The sequence below is a fragment of the Epargyreus clarus genome, unplaced genomic scaffold (genome assembly GCF_041222505.1).
Source record: "Epargyreus clarus isolate Ecla_fem2 unplaced genomic scaffold, WU_Ecla_fem_2.2 ptg000008l, whole genome shotgun sequence".
Classification (NCBI taxonomy): Eukaryota; Metazoa; Arthropoda; class Insecta; order Lepidoptera; family Hesperiidae; genus Epargyreus; species Epargyreus clarus.
In genome coordinates this window covers 11,373,029-11,400,218 of record NW_027332216.1, presented here as the reverse complement: position 1 = coordinate 11,400,218, position 27,190 = coordinate 11,373,029, and the positions used below count along the sequence as shown (strand labels likewise).

Genomic DNA, 27,190 nt, shown 5'->3' with positions numbered 1-27,190 from the left:
CAAAATTACTTCAACCGTTATAATATTGGCATCGAACAAATCAATTGAAATTCTTATAAAATTATTATTTTTAAATCACCAACAGAAAATTCAATTTTAATGATAAAGTACTAGTAATATCAGAAATGGGAAAGGAAATTATTTCCATTCGATACAGCCGAATATGTTTAGGTACTCATAGGGACCAAGCCATTTCATATTTTCACGACCATTTCGCAAATATATTCTTATAAGTGCAGCTTCTAAATTGAATTCTTTGTTAAGTTAACAACACTTTCCACGATTTTAGGTGGTTGATTTTAGGTTTTCGGTGTTGTTTAGTACCAGATATCAACCTATTCAAAATTATAGATATTAAAAATCCTTGGTTTTGGTCAAATATAGTGAAGAATACAATTTTTTAGCCATTCGTTTTTAAACATACTTGGATTCCGCATTTATTCAATGAGTGAGATTTCCATTTCCTGAAATCTATCTAAATATTCTACCGAGACAAGATTGTTATACCTTGGCATGGCCTTTTGGTTTTATTTACTTTTGGATCGTCCATTTGAGCTGTTACCAGCTATTACCGCGTATTAAAGGGATATATGGGTAACTCATATACAAAATTAAAGTAAAAATATTTCATTATCCTTCAGAAGGTTGCATAATAAATAACACATAGATAGTTAAATATATAATGAAACTTACATGGTCGGCACTTATAGGCGACTTCAACGAACTTCCGAGCGAGAGGGCATGGGTCGACGAGTCCCGGCTTCGATTTCGTACTGAACACGCAATTAGGCTTCTTCTGACACGCTTCCACCACCGTTTGCAGCAGCGAATACTGGTAACAAAAAAATGTTTATTTCTGTCAAATTAGTATCAAACAAAACAAATGGGAAGGGCGCCAAACAAATGAGATTTTACATTTTTACAAAAATGACTGTTTTTGCATTTGTTTACGAATTTGTCCATACATTTCCAATCAGCGCCCATAGCAAAATGTATCAGAACTGATTGTAAATGTACGGGAAATACATAAACAAATACAAAAAACAGTAATTTTTGTAAAAACGTAAAAACTCATACTAAGGGTACTGTATTGGGTTGAAAAACCTGTTACTGGGTACCCCGCTCTTCCAAACACAGGCGATATTAACAATTTGAAATCTAAATGTAGTCTACAAAAATAAGATTGGTTACAATGGAGAAAAGGTGCAGAGCTATGTTATAAAAGGAAAAAAGTGAGTGAGTGTATGTGTGTGTGTGTACATGTGAGTGTGTGTAAAGAAAAAAGTAGTGGTCAGAAAAACATAAACGAAAATATTATTCAAAACAACGAGTCGATTCTACTTAATATTAAAGGTGGTAGACGCAGCTTGACAGCTTCGCAGCTTGACTCCGCTATCATCCACTTAATACTATCACCCCAGTTGTTTTTGACTTATTCACACAATACCTATTAAGCACTGCTGTGTTTTTGTTTGGAGGGTGTGGTATGCCAGAGACTTTTACACAAGGTGTTCCAAATTTGGCCTACATACTAACAACATATTTGTAGGTGTCAAGGAAAGAATCCAATCATTTTTCAATTAGATTCTAATGTGAGTTGGCGTTTGTTAAAAACTCAATTTGAAAAAATCATCTAATTGTCTACTTCCTTACAGTACTGTATCATAAAGTCACATTCCAAAATATGAGAATTATAGTCGTAGAAAATTCCAAATATAGTAATTATTTCTTAAAACATTACCCGAAATATACTTCACTTTTCTATAACACGGACTATTTAAAATAGAAGAGCTTTCCACTTAGTACGTCCGGAGTGATACCACTTCATTGAATAGAGCCAAAGTATCCTTTGTTCAGCTTAGGGTTAAACCACGAGGAACAAAAGCCTCTTCATTTTACCTATGAGTTGAAACCGATAGGAGAGAATTTCTAGCGCAGAACATAATTATACGATATCTTAGAACGAATAAAATGGATCCGTAGGTAACGTTACCCCGTCCATGTAGCTCGCTGGAATGGAGCTACGGTATTACCTGTGTCATGGATAGATAGTTTACTCCTATGGTGGAAGAAACATTTGTGATTCGGCAGCGGCGTCACTTCCACACCAATTTCTGTCTTACAATGGCATTTTGAGTACTGTACCCTTACCATGAGTTTTTACGTTTTGACAAATATGACTGTTTTGGTATTTATTTACGTATTTGCCCATATATTTTCCAATCAGCACCCCTAGAGGATTGTGTCAGAACTTGGAAATCTTATGGGCCAATACGTAAACAAATACCAAAACAGTCGTACTTGTCAAAACGTAAAACTCGTGGTAAGGGTACTGTTGTGTTTTGCTTTAAAAAGTATAGTAAAGTGAGAGTATTATATCATCGTAACGCATCTGCGGCTTTACTAATTCAAATCATATCTGGGATTAATTGCCGATGTCTATGGATTCCATTTAATAACGAGATTTGTCCTTTGTTACTTCTTTTTGCCAAAATATCGAAAACGCTGCTAAAATACGGGTTTACTCCAAGCCTCCCATGTGGAGAGATCAATACCCAGCAGTGGGACATCGAAAAGTATCTGCCAAAATATAAAAGGTACTAAAACTATAAGCGATTATTAAAAAAAATTATAAACCGTGATCAAGCGTGCACGCGGGCGAAGATACGAGCAGAAGTTCGAGGGAAATAATTTCGAAAACTACCGAGGAACCATCCCGAAATAATCCGGCACTATTAACTTTCCAGTTAGAATGTGTCAAATGGGAATAGAAAGAACAACCCATTAAAACTTTCAGCGAGATGAATAGCTACGACTTATATTCATAACTGTTTTAATGAGTCCAATTAATTACATTAATTTTACGTTATTAAATTAAAGGACGCCTTTTACAGTGAAATAAGTGAACATTACGCTACAATGAATCATTTACTGAAGGTTCGATCGACTGACATTTTGTGAATTATTTGCAAGAAAATATTTTCGTACTGAATCTTTGTACCGTGGATGCCTATAGATATACACATACACATATATATGAACATATAAACACCCAGAATAGAAATTCATGTCTAATTCGAACCCGGTAACATCTGCTAGTCGGAGTAATTATGCCAAGCGTCATTATTGTCCCTAAATATTTGGGTATACATTGAACAACCAGGTAGGTTACAACTATTCTTAAACTTATTATCTACTTTTAGACCTTCCATTATTTGATATTTTTTTTTACTTGATACACTTGGCGGAGGCACTGCCGTGCCTCCAGGCGCCAAGTCGAGCTTGTCTTTTTTAATAACTACACCTATAATTATAGTTATTATTTTTTGTGAATGTTTTCATTTAGATTTTTTTTTTTTGAGGAGTAGCAGACGAGCATGCAGTCCACCTGATGGTAAGTGGCCACTGCCGCCCATGGACATCTGTAATCAACCCCAGATAGGATTAGACATTCCTACCTGCGGTCGGCCACAGATGCGCCGCTACCCCTGAGGACTAAGCTGGAACGCCTCGGAAAAGTCTGTCTCCCTTACCACACCCTTCAAACCGGAACACAGCAGCGTCTAACACTGCTGTTATTAGGTAGAAATAGGTGTGGCGGTGGTGCTGCCGGAGTCGAACCACAAAGGGTTCTACCACCTGTAACTGTATTTAGATGTAGCTTAGAGTTTCTTCATGTAATGTTTAACATCCAAAAATGTTCTGAACTATTAATATTACATGTACAGAGATAAAAAATCTAAAATATGAAACTTATGTATTTACTTATTCTTTAAGATCATTTTAACTCTACACTCACTAAAATGACATACAAACCTGCATAGAATTCGGCCAGAGGCACTTATCCTCTTCGTTCTCAGCGGGGCTGGTTTCCGCGATGCACCTGTGCGTGTCAGTCGCTGCCTTCCCGTACTGCGCGACCTGGATGCTGATGGATGTTCCCCGAGGACACGAGAGGGCTACCATCTGCTCGTCACACGCTGCACGCTGCATCGTCTTCAATGTACCCGCTAGAAGCGCTGTAAGAAATAAAGATACATTAGTGGTGTAATCACAGGCGTTGATATATTATGTGTATGTGTGTTCTTGGACAATCTGAGTAAGAAACGAAATTCTTTAATCTTCATTGCAAAATTGCTTTCGAAAAGAGGTAGGGAAAAAGTCCTATGACATATAGCTTTTTCCTCAAGGCACGATTTTTCCCCATTCAGCTCCCACCGCAAGCCACATTAATGAATTTTGTTATAAAAATACAATACCAAAAATAATTACTCTTAAAATGTAAAACAAAAATAGTGTAAACTAAATTAGGTTAGTAAAAAGCTTTTTTTTATATTTTTAATTTATTTTGTTCTTTAATTTTCTAAGGAATCCCTTTTCATACCCATGTAATACAGTGCACAAGAAGTAATTGTATACTATCTTGGCATGTCCAACATTATAAAAATGAAGTTTAATGACCTTATTAACAATCATTCGATGTCATTAAAACTAAACATTTGCAAGATTTCAACTAATCGGTTAAGAATAACTGATAAAATGGGTTTAAAATTCTGTTGCAAAACTTGATCCCTTCATACAAATCTGAACTAAAAAAGCAAGTTAAATAAAAGCTTGTAATAAAATTATTTTCCGAAATTACACTAGCTTTCGGCCTATGGTCTCGCTTGAATACAAAAATAGGCCTTGCTTATCTAATTGACTGAATCACTTAAAACTGCGTGATCCTAAATGTTACTCCTAATTAAGCCCTATATCTTTTTGAAGATAAAGCTAATTTTTCATACATAAATCAGATAAACAAGTACCCATGTCAAGTAAGGCAAAAATGCCGTAAATTATCTTAATCCCTTTTGCGGCTAATTTTAATGTTAGAAATGAAAAGTTTAGACAACAGACGTTTATGTAGTACATAATCAATTTGATAACCTACTGACCTTTATAGAAGGGTCATACGAAATAAATGCTTATTTACATCAAATCAATCATATCATCCCACTAGTCATATTTTTTATTCGATGTAAGTAATATCTTAATGGTGCACAATTAACTGATTGACGGTTATATGTCACTAAACCGAAATAGGGCAAAAGTATAGGCTAAAGCTGCAAGTACGTTACTATTCCTTATAAGTTACTTGAAATTTCCTATATACGATACAGAAATATCTAAATATAATTATCTGCCTAATAAGGCCTCCAACTATCACATCCTATGACAGCTAGAACAACGCAACAAGACATGGGACGTGCATTTCAAACTATTCTAAAAAAGTACCATAGCCACAACACGTATCTGACACTTTCAATCTCTGCAGACAATGGGAGCGTAAGACATCATCCGTAAATATCATCATCCATCTAAATGGCAACCGGAGTCGTAGTTCCTGAACTTTTTTATTTACTTTAAGCTATACAAGCCATGGAAAAACAGTTGTAACACCTCACAATCTTGTAGATAACATACCTTCACATTGGTCAAGAAACAAAAGTGATGTGCCCTAATGCTTGGTGTTAAAAGGCTTCGCTTGTCATCCATCGACCCGTGTCAGGTCAGCCCCAAGGGAGCGACCGGCCCAAGAGGTCACGTGTGACGTTACCAGGGCTGAGTTTGTTACATTACTAAACAAGTTTTAATGTTTTAAAATATTATACAGTATTAACAATGCGGACGGAGTTTTATTATATTTTAACACTTTTAACACTTTTTAATTTAAACTAGAATTTGCTATTTCGTTGCGGACACCTGTCATGGTATTTTTTAGTTTGACGAGTAATTTTGTTTATTTTATTAAAAACGTGTAACATTAGTAATATTACTTTTATCAATTTAGTAATTGCCTTTACAATTACCTACTTATTAATTATATTTTTACAAAACTGTGTATACATACATATCTCTATGACATGATAATATAACGTAGGGCTTCCATAACTTAGGGAACTGCTTACTTACAGCTAACACAACATGTAAAACAGAGTGATTTAATATTTAATAAGCCTCCAAAATCAATTATGAAACCGCATCCCAAATACACAATACTATTCACACAATAACTGACGCTTTCAAACTAGCGTCCTACTAAAAGTTATATGTAATTCCATTAACCGTAATTCGGTGCACTCCAATTTGCAGCCCATTATTAACTAATACCGCGCCAGATAACCGCCACACGCAAGCCAACTCAACTGAATTAGCCAACACTAAACTAGGTTCCCAACTTGGCATCGCGAATATTAGACCACGTACGTTGAATGCGTACGGCACTGAGTAAATAAAATATAAATTAAAAATGTGATCGCTTCACAAAAAAGTTCAATATATATATTTTTTTCAAACCCTTAAAATCTTAGACCCTCAAACCCTTAGCCCTTAGAACAGGGCATAGTTAAAAATTAATTATGACTGATATAACTGCGAAGGAAAACATCGTAAGAAATCTAAGGTGTGTGAAGTCTACCAATTAACCAACTTGTTATATTCTATTCGTGGTGTCAAAGGTGATGATGCGAATATCATCGAAATCAAGCGCATCATGCAAAATTATAATAATATTTTTGCTTTACGCACTCAAAGCTATCCTACAGCACTAGATTGATAGAACACTCAAAAAAAGAAATAAAACACATTTGTCACTAGATACACCACGAAATATGTAGAAGATTAAAGGTTCCTGGTAGTATCAACTGAAAAATTCAATATCGAAACATTTCTGACATGGAGTCGTAATAAACCAAAAATAAATAAAACAAGTCGATCTCTTTGACATTCTCCTATAGGCAATTTTTGCCTACAAACAAAGGGTGTAACACATTCTTTCATTCATTGCTTACAAATATCCGTGGGCAGAAGACATTTAACTTCAGAGCTATATGCTCAGTTTCTACGACTACTTCGAAACAATTCCATAGTCATATAGACATTAAATTGCTACAAGACGTAGGAGTCGTGTGCAAGACGAGATATCAGGCTGGTTAACTCGAGTGAATAAGGTAACATCTAATTAGGTGCAGAGCAACTGACGTTGCTTATTAGAGCACGTAATTTTGGCGACAGTAGATCAATGCAACAATGAGTAATAGCAATTATTTTAGTACTCGTATATAGTAATAGTTGTATTTAAGATCCCAGTATAGGACGACCTTCACAGAGCTGGTTTATGTATGAAGCGTTTTTATAACAAATTAAATATGTCCAATATGCACCAACTATTACAATTTGACCTGGTGCCTACGTCACCATTCCTCCATCGTGCAACTCGCCGAAGGATGAAGTTCCATCCACACCAACTGGACCCGTGGCGGTCCTCCAAGGTTCGGTTTACACGGACGTTCTTGCCACGAACGTGCAAGATTTGAAATGAACTTCCTCCTGAGGTATTCCCAGAGCGCTATGACACGGGGCTGTTCAAAAAAGTGCAAAAAGAGCCTTCAAAGCCAGCCATTCATTAGCGACTCCTCTGGTGTTGCAAATGTTCATAGGCGACGTTGACTACTTTCCATCATGTAGCACGTCTGCTTTATCGTTAGGCTCAAATATATAAAAAAATGTCAAAAAATATATTACAAATGGGTTGACTAAAAATTTTCAAAAATACGACTAAATCATTTCCTAAACATTTCACTATTTTGGTTAATAGACCAATCGAAATTATGAAACTTACAGAATATGCAAATTCTGGATCTTGTTGGATCCTTCTGGATCTTAGACCATATAAAAACACACCAGACGGTTTTAAAAAAAAACTAAATAAAAAAATGCCTATAATATCACTCCCACACAATAAGGCGGGTCCAACCATATAAAATGTCATTGGGTTCAACGATACTTTTATTACGTCTAACTCCGTCAATTCGTTTGGGCTGTGCTTGTGAAAGAATGAGACATACATTAATACACTCGAAAAACATTACCCTCCACAGTCGGATAACAAGAATGCATTTTCACTACTCATAAGTACACTAATCCTTACACCAAGGCTTTCTATCCAAAATGAATCACACATAACCTTAAAAATCAAAGGTACGTGCCTGGTGTTTGAACCTCGAACTTCCTGATTGAGAGGCCGAGCTTCAACCACTAGGTTATCCAGCTTAAATGCATATGTAGCATACACATAGGCTAGCGCATTCGAACAGCTAAAATTTGTCCAAGGCACAGCCGTAACTTTTGACAGTGAAATTATTCTACTAAAACCGTAGATATCTAAAAAGATGGCAAGTTCAGTCAACTTTACCTATGTTCAGAAGTGAACTAGATTTTGAAATTCTCATATCTTCAAAACGGCACTTGTAGTAAGATATCCGAAACGCGATATCGTACAAGGCATAACCGAGCGCAAGATTAGAATAAGAAAGAAATAACATGAGGATCGTATAGCTTTTGAAGTAATAGAAGTAGGAAACGGGTATGTCATTTACCAAATGATAAGTCATCAATCCTGTACATGGATATATGTAATTTTAAATACAAAGAACAGGTATTATTCCAGATGAGCACAAAATATAATTATGTTATTTATCAAAACTATGTTTTTTCTCTCATTAAGTTACCCTACAACATCTTTTTTAGGAGTAATATTTTCAGGGGTATCTATATATGTACGATACGCTCTACCACCTGCATCAAATGGCTTGACGGATCTTAACATATTATAATAATAATACGTTCATTTCAGACGTTGGTACATCCATATGTCGTTAGTGTGTTAGTAACAATTGTACTTATATTATGTTAGTATTGTTAGTTATTATATATCTCTTACATACCAATTTTTATACATTTATCTTAGACCAATGGCTATCTCCATACAGTGCCTTTGAATGGATGTACGGTCTAGCGGCAATCATCTTTAGGATGCTGTTGGGGCTGTTACGCAAGCGATGTAAATTGGACGCCGCCCTCTTACGCATAATTGCATAGGCTAGGTTACTTCCCTTTTTACCCGCGACGGAACGGAGACGGTATACGCTTTTTTAGTTAATTATTTTGATGCAGTCGGGTACAACCACAGACCTGTACGTATTTGCCCATACAAATTCCAATCAGCGCCCCTAGCGGATTGTATCAGAACTAGGAAATCGTATTGGCCCATACGTAAACAAATACCAAAACATTTATATTTGTCGAAACGTAAAAACTCCTGGTAAGGGTACTGTAGTTGTTTTTAGATACAGGAGTGTGGACACAACAATACACAACTATTATCAACAGAACTAAAAAAAATCCGCTATGTGTATGTTAGGCCGGGAAATAAACCTAGAACTTCCGCAATTCAGACCGCTATGATGACAGCTACGGTACGCACTTCTAGTATTCCTAGCGTAGTTAAACCATGAATAGCTCAACTCGACTTCTTGATTAAAATTCTTAACAAGTTAACTTCGTCGTTATGCCAATAATTCTTCGAAATACAAGTTCGCATAAACAATGCTCTACTCTGCTCTTTGGGTTGAAATCCTCGGGGCGTTTAGACAATGTTGTTGGCAGTTCAATAAATTATCTCTCAATAAGGTCAATAAGTTGAATAATATAAATTCACTTCCTTGAATTTAGGAACATAGATTGATAGATGATTGATTCATTAAGTCAAGCTTACTAGACTATAGCCTAGTCCTTTAATAGACTTTATTTTTAAGCTAAAATCTGATAAAACTGAATAATTAATAGTACATTAAATTTTTAAAAAACTATCAATTTTTGTTTCGACTTCGGCGGCATCACCGCCATACCTTATACTGCCTAATAACAGCAGTGTTAAGCACTGAGTGTGTTGGATTGGATAGGGGATACATACTTACCCGAGGGGTTCCAAGTTAGTCCTCAGGGACAGCAACACATCTGTGTCCAGCCTCAGATAGGACTCTTATCTTATCTGAGATTGATTAAATATGTCTATGTGAGGCAGTAGCCACTTACCATCACATAGATTATATACTCCTTTGTTGTTTCTCAAATCGCTTAGTGTGCTTTTGACTTCATTCAGGCGTATTATATACTCTGTCTATATCTTTAATCCATGTTTACTGTGTACAACAGTATAACAGTGTACCTACGTACATTCTGTAAACACATCGAAATTCCCTAACGCCAAGGCGCTACATCACTCACCTCGTTATTTATTTTTATCGCATTAAGGGGGTGAATATAGGTCACCTATGCCCGGTTTAAGGCATTAAACCTAGGCTGTCACATGTAAATCAATATAATGTTATAACTTTCGCAACAATTTCGAAATTAATTTGTAAAGGAAATAATATATTTTACAAATCCAAATAGTGAAAAAAATCTAAAAGTATTTATATATAAATATAGCTTTTGAGAACCTTTAATTAAAACTATTATATTGTGAAAATATTCATCTAAAGATGAATATTTTCACAATATAATAGTATTAATAAAATCGTTATCAAAACATAATAATTGTAAATAATGTTAATATATCTTCTCATAAACCCACAAACCAGTGGCGCCCAACCTATATACAATATTTCAATTTTTTAACAAAATTCCGATAATGTTCCTGCTAAAAAGTAACCTGCCATGTCACTCCTGTCAAGCCTTTCTTTACGCCAATATTTGGGTGAAAATCCAGTAAACATCAGTTCAGACGTTTCTAAAATCCTCTTGTACAGGCACATAAAAACATTGAACAACGGCCTTTATTTTATTTTATCTAATAGTGTATTTAATCAATTTCATTATGATAAAATATACAAATTTAATTATTGTCGGAGACAAATATTTAGAGTTAAACGGAATAATCTTGTCGTAATTTCAATAAATCAAGTGACACTACGGTCGTATACTCTAAACAGCAAAACCGTTTATGGTCTAAGATCCCGATATAAGACGACCTTCACCCAGCTGCTTAATGGATGAAACATTTTTTTATATGAAATTAAATATGTCAAAAAGTATATTGCAAATGGGTTGCCTAAAAAATTTTAGTCCGGAATATGATTTTTTTACAATTAAAAAAAAATCTTGAAAATTTCTCTGGTCTTAATTTTGGACAAATTACATACCAATCGAAAGAATGAAGCCTATAGAATGTGCAAATGTTAGGTTGACTATTCTTTTCCTGTCACAACCCTTGGGTAGGCGAGTATAAACAGGTAAAAAACAAGTTGAAAAATAATCAACTTAACGTTTGCATATTATAAGGCTTCATACTTTCGATTACTATGTAATTTTTCTATTAACAAAAAAAGTGAATTTTTTTAAGAAAAAAACTATTCTGGACTGAAATTTTTTAGTCAATCCATTTGCAATATACTTTTTGACATATTTAATTTGATATAAAAAAAACGTTACATCTATTAAGCAGCTCGGTGAAGGTCGTCTTATATCGGGATCATCTACCATTACATCGTTTTCTATAAAACTGTGGCGGTAGGTGGCGCTTTCCTCGAGATCTCGAACCATGAAGGTGGTAGAACCCTTTGTGGTTCGACTCCGGCGGCACCACCGCCACACCTATTTCTACCTAATAACAGCAGTGTTAGGCGCTGCTGTGTTCCCGTTTGAAGCGTGTGGTAAGGGAGACAGACTATTCCGACGCGTTCCAGCTTAGTCCTCAGGGGTAGCGGCGCATCCTATCTGGGGTTGATTACGGATGTCCATGGACGGCAGTAGCCACTTACCATCAGGTGGACTGCATGCTCGCCTGCTACTCCTATATTATAAAAAAGAAAAAAAATTGTGACAAGACTACGTCTCCAGTAATCCTCAAGTATGTTATATTTATTTTTTTAGATTTATAGTTTAATCTAAATATATTACACTAGAGCAGTGTTTCTCAAAGTGGGAAATAACACTCTCTCATGGACACCAAAAGCCTACAGAGGAGTGAAGTGAAGTGAAGGGGACAACGAAAATAAGGGCTAAGGTTGATTTAGGTTTTAGGCCGAGGTCTCTTTTTTCTAAGCAGAAATAAAACCTTTCCTTCAAACTTATTTCAGGGACGGATTATTACTATAGGAAGCTTTTTTTTCGGGGACCTTTGGGGACACTAGAAAATAATTGATTCTAAAAAGAGGGTGGTATATGAAGTAAGTTTGAGAACGTTTGGAGTAGAGGGTTAATTTTATTTACATTTTTTTTTTCAATTCAGACCAGAAAACGTTTTCTCGTACCCAAACATTAAAGTTACAAAAAGTTCCTCTAACGACACGATCCGGTACGTTCTAGATATTCCAACTTTACCTGTTTTCTAAAGGAATCAAGATTGACTCACGAAAACTTAAATTGACTTTCATCAGAACAAATATTCAAGCAGTCCCAAATTGCCTGTGAAAGGGAATATTTGAAGAACCGTTTCGGGAAGTATGTGAGGTCTGTTTTAGTCTTCATAATGTTATTGTAATAAGAGTTTTGTCACTTGTCGGCTGCATACTACGGAAAAATAAAGTTCCCCAGTATTACCATGTTAACAGGTAAATGAATGATTATATTTTTTGAAAATTATAAGCCTAAATACAAATAACCTAAATACAAAACATTTACATTTAACATTTTAGAGCGTATCATACGCGTGCTGTCATAGAAAAAATATATTTATCTATACAACGTCTTTATATAACTTTAACATAATTATATGTACTGAAACACAACTGTGCGGACACAGAAATATGATATAGAAAAATATGATTTTGCCTGCCACGGGCCATATCTGACATATTCAATGTCTTATATAAACGAACCCTCAAGTAATTATTTTAAAAATAATTTCCAAAAACTTTAGTTTTTGGAATTGTTTTGATTACCTTTAGTAGCGGCGTTAAAGTCGGAAAGCTAGTTCCGCACTTGTTATAAAAGTAACTGTATTGTCAAAATTTTGTAAAAATAAAAACATAAATATCTCCTCGTCTTCACTTATCGTCGTTACTATGACAATCGCATAAGACAAAGCCTAGCAACAGTTCGTAAATCAACGCCTCTCAAAAGGAGGAGAAGTTTTCATTAGCATGAAACAAAACAAAATTTATTACATGTTTTCATTTCTTCGCGTTTTTTCTCCAAGCGTGACAAGAAGCGGCCGCCTTTGCAATTTTATTAAAAGCGGAATACTCAGAAATAAAATTATATCGTTGTTATTTACTAGATCCATGCCATCTTCCACTGAGATCATAATTTCTTTCAAGAATACGAGTGGAATGAAATACCCGCCGGCTGTTTCGTCTGGATTTCATTGAAGTTAATCGTATTTTTATGTGTATAGCAAATAGAATAGAAAATCTATTGTAGGTCTAACACTGTGCCGTCTCCAAGGGTTATATTACAATGCATCATGTAAGTAAATCGAGAATGATGAATACTTTCATCCATCAGCGAAAGTTCAGATGTTTCTAAAGTTCTCTGCTAATTCGCTGTTATAAAAATTAACATTACACTCCTATAGTCTGTCTTCAATTTTGGTATAAACTAGCACCCGTTTTTACGCTCAATCTATCTATTTTTTTCCTTCCAAACGAACCCGGTAGGGTTCAATGGTAATTGAACTTTGACACTTGCTAATATGCATAATTTTACTATGTTAAACGTGTGATAAATTTTAAATTATAAATTGCCACAAAAAGTAACGTTATCCTGTCCAATGTACGGGAAAGTTCGTCACAAACAGAAGCTCACTAACAAATAAAACAATCAAAACCAACAATATTACGTATATACGTAACATTGTTGGTTATATACTCGTATCTAACATTGGACTTCTTGGAAAGATCATATCGCAAACTTCTGAACCAGATCCAATAATTGGAAAGTACGCAACATTAGATACAAGTACCCCATTAATGTATAAGGCAGAATTGATATCAAACGAAGATTATTACACATTTACTAATAAGCAAGTTCCAAGGCCAACAAACTTAGCCTTCATGTCTCTTGTTGCGGTACTCAGTGAAGATAATGACTTAATGCTCATAAATACTACATACATTATGTAGATGTGTGTATCTCTCGCTAGCGAAAGTAAGGGTTAGGTAAGTACACCTACATTAGACGCGAGACAGGAATAATGATATACGCTTATCTACGTAAGGGGGCTAAGACACCCGACCGACGTTTCATCGATAAAAACGACGGATATAAAAATCTACTATACTTCAAAATTGATTCGAAATCTGCATAATCATACTCATTGGTATATTCAAACAGTACTAATATGATAAAACTAATGAGCTTATTGAACGCGCTAATGTCTGATGTAGAAGACATTTTTTTTAATTCGATATGTCATTTACTGTGAAAAGATTAAGATTATAATAACCGATAATCATAAATCGAAAATTAATAATTTGAATCTATAAGTCCAGCTTGAACTCTTTGTAGGTTGAGCCGCCATATCCGCAGGAGTCACTGGAATGGTTAATGTTTCTTTTTATATGAGAAGAGTGGGGTGAATGGTAAATGGATTTTTTTTATATTATAGGAGTAGCAGACGAGCATGCAGTCCACCTGATGGTAAGTGGCTACTGCAGCCCATGGACATCTGTAATCAACTCCAGATAGGATTAGATATTCCTACCTGAGGTCAGCCACAGATGCGCTGCTACCCCTGAGGACTAAGCTGGAAAGCCTCGGAAAAGTCTGTCTCCCTTACCACACCCTTCAAACTGGAACACAGCAGCGCCTAACACTGCTGTTATGAGGTAGAAATAGATGTGGCGGTGGTGCCGCCGGAGTCGAACCACAATGGGTTCTAAATGGATAATGAAAGTGTGGGAAAATGTTGTAAACATGGGTAAAACGCATAAAACTGTACAACAAAGCTAATATAGTGATATACGGTTAAAATATAATTAAAGATATAGGCTCACAATAAGCAAAATGGTGATAATAAATAATTAAAAAATGGTAATACCTTAAACTTAAATTAATATCATTTTTTATCCTTTAAAGAGTTTAAATTTTTTAATCTTAAACAATGACCTAAAATAAACATTGTAAATATCGGTATTAACTTTTTGTTACAACCCATCTCGTGAAATAGGGTTCTAAACAACAAAAACCCGCTTAAAAACCTACATTAAACTTAGCTAATCGAAAGAGCTTCAACTAATGAGACTTTAAACTGCCATTAACACTTATCTGCTAGCCGTTGTCGTAACGACCCCAACTCCTTTCAAACGTAGTATGTGAATTGAACCCAAAATCAGGATTTTCCTTTGCATTTGTTATCATTAAAAGAGAATTTCGGTAAAGTTGGTCTTATCGTATCGATTAACCCGTTGGCAGAGGAAGTATAAACAATAACTATCTCAGTATCCGGAGTACGAATAAGGTACCTGCTTGAATAGCAACGAGCAGATATAAAACTTTACGAACCAATGTAGCTTGGAATGAATACGAGACGTTCCAGTGTTGGTTCTTCTGAAAACTGCAACTATATAAATTCTAAGGAGAAGCAACGCTGTAAAGTTTAGTTAGAAGTCTTTTTCTATTTTCTTTCGGTTCCAGTCGATTATGGGCGGCAGTGACCGCATAACATTTGACAGCTCGCTAGCGGTTTTCATAAGATTAAAATAATATCTTACTTTCGTTTCTTCCTATATTTGAAGGTGGTAGAACCCTTTGTGGTTCGACTCCGGCAGCACCACCGCCACACCTATTTCTACCTAATAACAGCAGTGTTCGGTACTGCTGTGTTCCGTATTGAAGGGTGTCGTAAGGGAGACAGACTTTTCCGAGGCGTTCCAGCTTAGTCCTCAGGGGTAGCGGCGCATCTGTGGCCGACCTCAGGTAGAAATATCTACTCCTATCTGGGGTTGATATCAGATGTCCATGGGCGGCAGTAGCCACTTACCATCAGGTGGACTGCATGCTCGTCTGCTACTCCTATATTATAAAAAAAATATCTTTGTTTGATGTCAGGTTATTCAAGATAACTTGATCAACTGGTCAAACCTTGACCACTATACGATTTTATTTTTGGCTTTGTTATCTCTATAGTACACAAGACAAATATATTACGCCAATAAGTACGCAGAACGGATAAAGGTATCTATTATTCGAATTCCACTACCCGAGATAGTTAAATATATATCGCTTGTAGTTTATCCACCAGCGGTGAGACAATTAGCGTAATGGATAACAGTTATCAGGTAGGTATGGAACTAAAGCTATTGTTTGCGTGGTCATAATATTAATATATCTGATATTGTACATAACATCCTCGAATCTATGTATGTACAAACTTACTAGTATTTCAACCATTTATATTTTCCTATCTTGCTATTGTTTTCATATTAAAACAATAATATCCTTCCAAAAGCCAAATGACAGTTATTATAATACAAACATGTTAGAATTCTTAGATTCATAAATTAGAGAAATGACCTACCTAGAAAAAATCCTGGAAAATTGAAATTCTTATTCTCTATATAACTATATGACTTTCAAAAAATGATTCTACTATACAATAAATGCAATAAATTTTCGAAGTAGATTGCTTTAAAATATAATATTTCCATAAAAAAAATACACTATCCTGGAAAATTGAAATTCTTATTCTCTATATAACTATATGACATTAAAATATGATTCTACTATACAATAAATGCAATAAATTTTCGAAGTAGATTGTTTTAAAATATAATATTTCCATAAAAAAATACATTAGTATTAAAATAACTCGATTAAAATGCAGTACAACGCTACGATGAATATTGTTATAATAACTAAGTTTTACTTAATTTTCGGAGTAGATTTTATCACAAACTTTAGCTTAGAGCTAATTTATCTTCATTTTGAAGACCTGTCGCACCCACATTACGGATTAAAACACTCTAACTAACTTCTAACATTTCAGACTTGTTACCTACAAAATAATTGTAGACAGAGCCGCTGATAACTTGGGATTGGTTGAACACTTTCTTATTATTTGCTCCAGTAGTTTAGTTAGTCAGGCCTTTGTATGCGAGAAGTATTTAGTTAGTCTTGATTAAAGTATCCAACTTTATTGTTAGAACTAACTTTCCTGGTTACGTACTGTACGCAGCCCATACCAATACAAAAGTATTTAACTTGGTTAACACGTAATATACGTGTTGTTAAAGAAGTTAAATTTGAAGTCAATTACAAATGGATATCGAAGTACATACCTATCCGTGCAGCTTGTCTAGAATGTAATCAATCTACAAAGTTCAGCAATGTCTACCGCGGTCGAGTTGAACGAGTAACTAGTGACTAAAGTTCGTTTAGAGCTTCAATGGGTGCATTGAGTTGTCGCCGCATGAGTCTCGATATTGTCGAAGACGTTAAGACAGACGAAATCGTCGGACACATGTTGACTATTAACGTTTACTTTATGCTGCCAACAATCTTGAAGCAGCTTAGTTGAGAATGTACCAGATAACTCCCTTTTTAAACCTGCATCCAGCAAACCCATAAGTAATTGCGAAGGTACTTTATCTTCCCCGCTTTAAATAAAAACTCAAACTCAACAATTACGCTAAGTACCATTAACTAATTCAGTAATTTGCACCATTCAAAATTTTAGGAAGACATTTGACGTTAAGTGGCCACTGCTACTAGTAAACAATTGTTCATCTCTAGGTAAGGTGAGGTTAGGTTATGTAACGACCTTAGGCAGATCTATAACCTTCTCTATCACAGATTCATTGCTATCATTGACGACACAGTTTGGACACCTTACCACATCGTATAAAACGCAACACAATAGTATAGCACTACTATTATAATGCTGAAATAACCTCCGTTTTACATGTGTGCGCGCGTAAAATAAACTATGTTTAGTAACATTAACATTGATGAATTTCATACACCAAACAAAGAGGTCGTGCGTACTCGGGCCTTGCCCACTCGTATATTAATTAAAAACGTGACAACCCCGAATTTAGCCCCTTTCATACCGTGACTGAATCATGTTAGAAACAATGACTCCCTCTAATATATGTATGTTGACTGAAATTAAGCATTCCCGGATTTATTACCCAAATTGCCTCGGTAACCCGGTTAGATAAAATCGTGTCTTTTTTGCAGTTTGTTCTCTTAACTCCGTGCCATAATGTAAGATAATGTTTTCCTTATTTTTTTGCAGTTTTCGTTTTATTTTTGTAGAACAGCGTAAGATGTATTTAAGAAAGATAGTATCAGTTGTGCAATGATGCCGTTAAAAATATATCATGGAAAATGTATCGTAGATTAGTAAAAATGACGTGTAAGCTTATCACTTCTGGGAATAATACCTGGAACCATACGGGTAAACTATAAATAATAGTATAGCTGCACTACTATCCTCGTGATGTAATTAATAATTAGGTTAAAACAATATTATATGCCATACTATTCTGATATATTTATGCGTTTCAATATATTACAATGGAATCACATATAACAAACTGGCTTTTAACGTACTTTTAGGAACAACTAAGCCGCTTTGAAGGTTAGGCCTTTCGCCAACACAAATAATCAAGTCTTTGGTACTCTAAGTGACTCTACAATCCTTTGTAGCGGCCGTTGTGGACATTAGCGTTAAGACTCCCTTCCTCCCCTCCCGGAGTTCACATTGTGACTAGACGCTACTTAATAAAAAAATACTAGACTAAAATGAAAATAAATGCTTACAAATATGCATGCATTGTTTCAACAAGATATCGAAAGGCACGAAAGTTAGATATAACTGATTTAAACAAGACATATAGATATTTTACTTTTGTAGTAAAATATAAGATAATTTTTAGAATTGAAACAATCAGTACAAGTAAAAAAAGATTAAATTTCAAGAACAAAGACTTGTGGCGCTGTCGCAGCTTCAATAGATTTAATTCCTTATAAACTTTCACTCCGCACCCCGCCGTCGGTGCATTAACATTGATTGTAAACCCGTCCTTACGTTTTTTGCTTAAAAACTAGTAAAAAGTGACCTAAATTCTCAATTACTAAGTTATTGCTGTAGTGCGAGTTACAAAGCAAGCAATAGTGTTTATTTGGTAAACTTCCAACCAGTGGTTCGTGAGTAACAACAGTTTCTATTTGCATCATTTAGTGCATAAAACTGCATTCGTAGCGCTGCGTTATCAGCTGGCAGCCGCATAATGTCACACTGCTAAGTTACCCGCGCGCCGCTCGCTAAACCAGTTTATCGGCTTGCTTGCCGCTTATTAAGGAAGCTCCTACTGCTTATTCACACGCAATTATACTTCAACGCAACTTGCAGATTATTTATTGCCTGTGTTCCGGTGTTTCTTCACTAAACACTGATATACATAATGAGTTCTAAAACTGCAAACAAAAAATGCGCTGGATGTGCGCTGGATTTATTAACCTTAGAACAACTCAAATGTAATACCTGTTTCCTAAGATATCATTTTGAGTGTATTAACACCTCGAAGAGAAAATTCAAAGAAATCTCGCAAGACTTCAAAAGCAGCTGGGTTTGTCCGACATGTCGTTCGAAAGTACCGAAAGGCGACAACTCTAATACTCCTGTACGCTATACTGGTACAACCAGCGAAGTGAGCCCCACAACTCATGTTACCCTCCGTCGCGCTAATCCCAGTACAACCACTCAAAGCGCAAGGGACTTTTCTTTGGATGATGTTAAAGAGTTGATTCAAGAAGCTATGGATGACCTGTTGGACAAAATGGAGAGAAGGATGACAAAAGTTGTGGAAACAAAGACAAAGGAAATATTTTCTGAGATAAATGATATAAAGGATTCTATTAGTTACCTGAATGCGCAACATGAAGACATACAAAAACAACTTCAACTGAGATGTGATCAGGTGGAAAAACTCACCGAGGAGAATGGTATATTGAAGTCAACAATTAAAGACCTTGGCAACCGCTTAAATATTATGGAGCAGCACTCACGATTATGCAATCTCGAAGTTCAATGTATACCCGAACATAAAAATGAAAATCTGTTGAATGTGATGGTTCAAATAGCCAAAGTTACTGGCCACAACTTGCAAGAAGGAGATGTACACAAATGCACAAGGATAGCTAAAATTAATCCGGAAAATAAACGCCCTCGTTCAGTTGTGGTTAAGTTTTCCAACCCTCGTGTTCGCGATACATTTATGGCTAACGTAATACAATACAACAAAAAACACCGGGATAATAAACTAAACACCAGTCATATCGGGATTGCAGGGGAGAAGAAACCTATATATGTCGTTGACCATCTTATTCCTGAAACGAAGAGATTGCACGCGTTAGCCAGAGATAAGGCGAAACAACTTCAATATAAGTTCGTTTGGGTGAAAAACGGTCGGATATTTATGAGAAAAACAGAATCATCGGAACACATCATGATACGAGACTTTAGTCAGTTAGAATCACTTTCGTAGAATTTAGAGTTTGTTATTAGAACATTATTTAGAATATTTATTTTATTTAATTATAAACACACTTATACAATATTGAATCTTAAATTAATCAATTATATATTTACAGTAAACTTAATTTAATATTTATTTTACACTTTATATACAAATTTACATATTTACAAAGACATACGTTACTTATAACACATTTTTATGGAATTATTAAAAATTTACTATCAAAATGTAAGAGGATTACGCAGCAAGTGCCGTGATGTCAAACTCAATATATTAAACAATAATTTTGATGTATTAATATTAACGGAAAGTTGGCTTAACGATAGCATATATGACACTGAAATTTTTGACAGTCGTTATGTAACTTATAGGAGAGACAGAAAAGTTAAAAATGGAGGAGGGGTAGTTATAGCAGTTAGAAATAATTTTATATCTCAACGTATGACTCACTGGGAAAGCAACTGTGAGGACCTATGGGTGACAATCGAAATAACTAGGTTAGGTAAACTCAATCATATAGCTCTCTGTGCCATTTATTTACCACCACCCATTAAACGGGACATTTTGGAGTCATTCTTAACAAACACTAATAATATAATTCATCAAAACGATCATGTCATAATTGCAGGGGACCTAAATCTTTCGAACTTAGCCTGGACAAAACAACCTGGCGTCAATCATTTGCGCCCATCTAGTAGTTCTAACTTAGATTCTATGTTTATTGATTTTATTGAGGAAAACAATCTTCACCAGTACAACTCAGTAACTAACATTAACCTAAGGATGCTGGACCTAATATTATCAAACTCGAATGAACTGACTGTCACACAAAATTTAAATCCTATATGTATCGTAGATAAACACCATCCTCCGTTAGATATAACTTTAACATGTAACTTAAAGAAGGTAATTACCGAAAGATTAGATTCTCGATTAAATTTTTATAAGGCAGATTACAATAATATAATAAACGAACTTAATAAAACACCATGGTTAGATCTCTTGCTTGACTGTGAGGACGTCAACCTCATGTTAGCTATATTTTATAACAAGTTGAACGTAATCATAAAAAAATATGTTCCTAAAACTTCGTATAAAAGCAGCAAGTATCCTATTTGGTTTGGTAAAAAACTTATTTCATCATTACATTACAAAAATAAATACAGACTAAAATATAAATTTCATAAAAACCCTCTTGATCGCCTGAAGTTCGAATCGCTCCGTGATTATTGTGATAAACTAATAAAAAAAAGCTATAAAAACTACATCCAAATTATAGAGACAAATATATCTAAAAACCCTAAATATTTCTGGACGCATCTTAAAAATCTGAAAAAATCTTCTAACTCTTATCCATCGAATATGTCTCTCGAAGGTCAGGTGGCTACGGATGGAGAGAGTATATGCAATTTATTCGCGAAACATTTTTCTTCGGTCTTCGATACGCACTGTCCACCCTATAAGGATACAATCCAGTCAATTGGACGTGGCTCTCTGTGCACAGTACATTTCACACAGTTTGAAGTCTTTAAAAAACTAAAAAGACTTGACACACGGAAAGGCGCTGGTCCAGATAACTTACCTGCGGTATTCATAGCCAAATGTGCCGAGCCTCTCTCATTACCAGTTTGCATCATTTACAACAAATCCCTTCAAGCCGGAATCTTTCCAGATTTATGGAAGAGAGCAAGAATTGTACCAATTTATAAAAAAGGTGGCTGTAATAATATATCCAATTATCGGCCTATCTCAATAATATCCATTTTGCCTAAAATGTTTGAATCCCTTTTACACCCTCTTTTCCTCCGACACGTGCAACAAGCTATATCAGAGGAACAACATGGTTTCATGGTTTCCAGATCTACTGTGACTAACCTAGCTAACTTCTTTACGTTCGTCTCCAGTTCCGTCGACTCGGGCATTCAGGTTGATACTGTATATACAGACTTTTCTAAAGCATTTGATAAGGTCAATCACTCACTACTTATAAAGAAGCTTTCAAATTTTGGATTTGGAGGATCGTTGCTGTCATGGCTATCCTCTTACCTAGAGAGTAGATCATCACAGGTGGTAGTTAAGGGCTACATGTCATCGCCGTACTATGCTACATCAGGAGTCCCACAGGGATCTATTCTAGGACCCCTCCTTTTCAACATTTTTCTCAATGATGTTACTAACTGCATGCGTAACTCTAAGTACTTTATATTTGCTGATGACCTTAAGATCGCAAAACAAATAAAATCTGAAAAGGATGCCAAAGCTCTCCAAGACGACGTTAATAGATTATCGGACTGGTGCAGTAACAATGGAATGCTCCTTAATCCTGATAAGTGCTCATTTATTAAATTCACTAGAAACCGTAAATCATTTGATATGGCATACCAAATAAATGGTGTTAAACTCCAACAACAACAGACTATACGTGATTTAGGCGTAACATTTGACTCCAAATTAAATTTTATCAATCATGTCGAAAACATATGTAAATCTGCTCGAAGTATGTTAGGCTTCTTATTCAGGAACTCCAAGGAATTTAAGAACATAAACACGAGAAAGCTACTATTTACTACTCTCGTTAGAAGTAAACTCGAATACTGCTCTGTTATTTGGAACCCTACCTACCAAATTCATAAGGACCGCATTGAGTCTATACAAAGGCGCTTTACTTCTTTCTATTTCCACGGATCAAATAAACGAGAACCGTACAGCAATCGTCTCCAAAATTTTAATCTTATGATGCTGTCGGACAGACGCAAAATGCATGACCTGACATTTTTGTTTAAGCAATTAAATAGCATCCTCGACAATTCTAACCTACTACATCACTTCTCACTCGCTGTTCCAAATAATTTACCACGGTATCCAAGACCTATACTTACCCATAGAATATACAAAACTAACTTAGGACGTAATTCTCTCATTCCTAGACTGTGTAAATTGCTACAAGAGTTTTTAAGCAAGGACGACACCTTAGACATCTTTCACGATAAACTTGCAGTGTTTAAAAATAAAATCTATAGGGTTTTGAACCCAAATTATTATAAAATCTAAGCACGTATGTAAAGTAATATCATAATATTTATAATATGTACAAACACTAACATTTTTTTTATTTTTTTTATTTTTTTTTTAAATCACAATTATATTATATGTATATCATAAGTGCATCGCCATCATAAATATCATATTTATTATATATGTTATTCATGCCATATACTCATTGTTATAGTACATATTTCCATTTAATAATGCATAACATTTATATATATTTATTATCTATAAACATCAATTTCCTATTTTTTAGTAAGATTCTTGTTAATGCACCTTTAATTGCTACGCATGTTGTGTTCATACGTAACTAAAATTACAAAAAGACTAACTTTAAGACTTAGATCTGTAAGAACTGTTGTATTTTGTAATTTTGTGTATGATCCTTAAATAAATAAATAAATAAATAAATAAATAAAGCTACGTCGTAGCCGGAAAGCCTTTTCGTAGCGCCCGTAGCCTTTATCGTAGCATCTTGTAGCAAACTTCATCCCATTTCTATTTCTAAGAATTTCTTACTGACTGTTATTAGAAAATTGAGTCTTAGATTAGTTAAGTAACAATGGATGTTACTGATGTTTTTCTAACATATAGTATGTTAAGATTATGTTGTATTCAATCTCAATTTATATCTTTTCAATATATATTTTTTCTGAAAAACACATTTGTAAGATATGATAGGATTTTTGTATGATACTATCTGACCCGGCAAACATTGTGTTGCCTAAATAAAAGAATGTTAAGGATGAACAACCCTTATCACTAAGGGGTATGAAAAATAGATAGTAGCCGATTCTCAGACCTACTGAATATCTTTATATGATATTCAGTAGGTCTGAGAATCGGCTACTATTTGGTGAAAATTGGTAAAGCCGTTTCAGAGGAGTACGGTAACTAACATTGTGACACGAGAATTTTATATATAAGATGTAGCACAAAATTTACTTGTAATAATTACGAAAACAATTTTGCAACTCAAAACTCAAATTATGAAATTAATTGTGTTTGCAAAATTGCTTCAGCTGTAGCTGGACTGTCGCTACTAAAATTGTAATTTATGAAATGCGTTTGCAAAACTGTTTCGCAGCTGGACTATCGCTACTCTATAAACCTCTTAGTAGTTAAATAAAATATACATAGTGAACTAAATTCAAAAGCGTAGGTTCTTTGCGGACTAAATACCAGTAACATATATACAAATACATATTCGTTGAAATGAAATTATATGCAACTGCAGAAACATTCTAAGCATGTTCGTTTCACGTTTGTGCCTTAAAGCTTAAATTGCGGGTTTCATTCAATGAAATATGGAGTGGTAGGTTTAAACGTTTAATGAAAGCGTTAAAAGACCGGTTTCAAAGCGGTTTGCGTTCGTATGAAACATGTTGGCGCCAAAAACAAGTTTTTTATATTTCCTATTGGATTTGGTTAAACAAAGCGAGGTCCGGTGTTTAATCTTAAATATTTTGACGTAAGAGGTTATTAAAATTTGTTTTTTTTTTTTAATTATAATATTATTAAAGTTCCTTTTTAATCTAATTTAAAAGTAGCTTTGTAGATTGCTTTGGATGGCGATATCCCAATTGTGTGTGTGTATGTGTGTGTGTGTATGTGTGTGTGTGTGTGTGTGTTTGTGTGATTAATAATGACGTGGCTACATTGAACCCTCGCAAAGAAAAATACGTAACATCTAGAACCATAATATAAAAATTAACACATTTTACTGTGTTGTTCAGGATATCAAAAAAAAAATTACCCCATTACATTTACTTAAGCAAATTAATACAAAAATAAACAGTGATTAATTTTTATAATTTTAAAACCAATGTCATTTTACATTAAAAATGTAAATACAAAACGTACCGTATCACAAACGGAATAGGGTTGTACGTGCGATAAATTCAAATAGAATCGCTAACTACACAATTGGGCCGTCGTAACGTAATTATAATTCCCTGAATGAAATACTAATACAATTATATGGAATTATACCCATCCTTTTTAACAAGCACAAAGTTTAGTTTCATCCTGAAATGCTGATTAGAGTACAACCAAACTGATAATGAGAGATACGTTCGGAATATGTAAAATATTAGCATTAGCAGCGAAAACATAGTGGTTTATATTTTTTTTTTATAATTGAGGAGTACCAGACGAGCAGGCAGTCCACCGCGCGCAGCGCCTAACACTGCTGTTATTAGGCAGAAATAGATGTGGCGGTGGTGCCTCTGGAGTCGAACCACAAAGGGTTCTACCACCTTCCTTGTATATTCTACTAACAGTGGAAGGCCGGGGTTCACAACCGTAATTTTTCGAAATTACTTACTTCTTCATTAATTATTACACAATTAAACGGTAAAGTAGAACATGATAGTGAAACCTCTAAAATCAAAAGCATATGAAACTAATACATAGGTGTCCTCCGTGGTAGATGGCCTATGGCCTACACCCTTCACATGCTGCAAAGGAAACCCATACTCACCAGAGCATAATAAGTTGATGTTGATAATATAAAATACTATAATGAAATGTGACCTGGGGCATACTCAACCACGCTGCTCCAGTGCAAATAGTAAAAGTGCATAACGTATGGCAATGTTTAATACTTTACAGAAGGCCTCCAATCCAATTTTAAATACCTTGTCACCACGAGCCGTCACCCATCCAATCCCCGACCGCAGCCGCCGCCGCTTAACTTAGTAAATTAGTATAATATACACAATTCACAGAGATATGCGCTCTTCATAAATGCAAAGCTTGTTGTTAATACTTAATAGTCATCATCTACTCTTCATCTATTCTTCTCTTTCCAACTGCTAAGCACAGAGCTCAGGTCACACAAGTAGGATTTACGCCATTGTCCGCCACGCTGTCCAAGTATGGGTTGACAAACTTCACACATATATTGTTGCTGTTAAGATAGCTAAAGCACGTGGATTCCTAACAATGTTTTACTTGTTCATCATTTTTTATACTATAGAAAAAGCAGATTGCAACCTTGGAAGCCCTTTAACCTTTTAACGCAGTACAGTGTAAATGCCACATTTGTAAATAAACACTACGATATGATATATGAACACCCAACCTTTATTACTTCCGAAATACCTGTAACACTAAGTAACTTAGTCATACATCAGCACCCTCGGTAATTATGCCTGTAATAAATCTACTGACCTAGGTTATCTGAGTTGGTACTGGAAGGGTCCGGAAACACCAGGAGAGCTAAAACGACCACGAACGCACACATGTTTATGTATTATACCCGTAACACAGTCACACTAATGTTATAATACGATTACAAGAACAAAAGTCACTTTTACTTGTCCTTAGTTCCGTTTACATAACAAATAAACGATAAATAATGTTTATTTTACACATTGAAATTGTAATGTAATGTTAAACACCGTAAACACAAACTAAATGTTGAACGAAAGTTCTAGAATATAACATTTAACAACACCGGAACAAAACATAATAAAAAACATCACCATAGTAACGAAAGTCACACAAAGTCATTCACAACATAAAACCAACTTAAACTTGACACGCAGTCACCAAACCACAAGTTCGAACACATTCCCAAACGTCACGTTCCATTAAATTCAAACTGGGAATCAAACTATAACTTTGTTAATGCGCAAGCGACAGGTGTCACGTGTGTACCGCGTGGCGGGACGTGTCCGCCAAACGCGGGCGTGTGGCTACACTGACTCCGGACGTTAGACTGACGTGCGCTACGACCCCTTCGTCCAGTGGCCACGACACGGCGAGCCCATCAATTTCGCTTGACGTTTCAATGAAACCTTCCCTTTTTCCCTAGAGGCGAATTAGCT

At 35.1% G+C, this 27,190-nt stretch overlaps 2 protein-coding genes across 3 annotated transcripts in view; one reads left to right on the top strand and one right to left on the bottom strand.

Moving 5' to 3' along the window:
* The window catches only part of LOC140744442 (protein eva-1 homolog C), a 55,309-nt gene extending 28,549 nt beyond the window's left edge, over positions 1 to 26,760 (bottom strand). The window contains exons 1-3 of one of the 2 annotated variants that reach the window (XM_073076028.1): positions 26,532 to 26,760; positions 3,817 to 4,019; positions 694 to 832 (exon numbers count right to left, since the gene is read on the bottom strand). In XM_073076028.1, the coding sequence (XP_072932129.1) occupies positions 694 to 832; positions 3,817 to 4,019; positions 26,532 to 26,604 (415 nt within the window). In that variant the 5' untranslated portion in view covers positions 26,605 to 26,760. Of the gene's footprint in view, positions 1 to 693; positions 833 to 3,816; positions 4,020 to 25,996; positions 26,071 to 26,531 lie in introns of those variants that run through there. The other variant, XM_073076029.1, reaches the window with a different exon arrangement.
* LOC140744441 (uncharacterized) lies at positions 18,813 to 23,410 on the top strand. The gene is made up of 2 exons (XM_073076027.1): positions 18,813 to 18,978; positions 19,184 to 23,410. Exon 2 carries the CDS (start codon positions 19,236 to 19,238, stop codon positions 20,316 to 20,318), a length of 1,083 nt encoding a protein of 360 aa, XP_072932128.1. The 5' UTR covers positions 18,813 to 18,978; positions 19,184 to 19,235; the 3' UTR covers positions 20,319 to 23,410.
* Positions 26,761 to 27,190: the final 430 nt, after the last annotated feature.

Bases quoted from the DNA above. Each gene is read 5' to 3' on its own strand.
- LOC140744441 (XM_073076027.1), top strand. From the start codon at position 19,236: ATGAGTTCTAAAACTGCAAACAAAAAATGCGCTGGATGTGCGCTGGAT.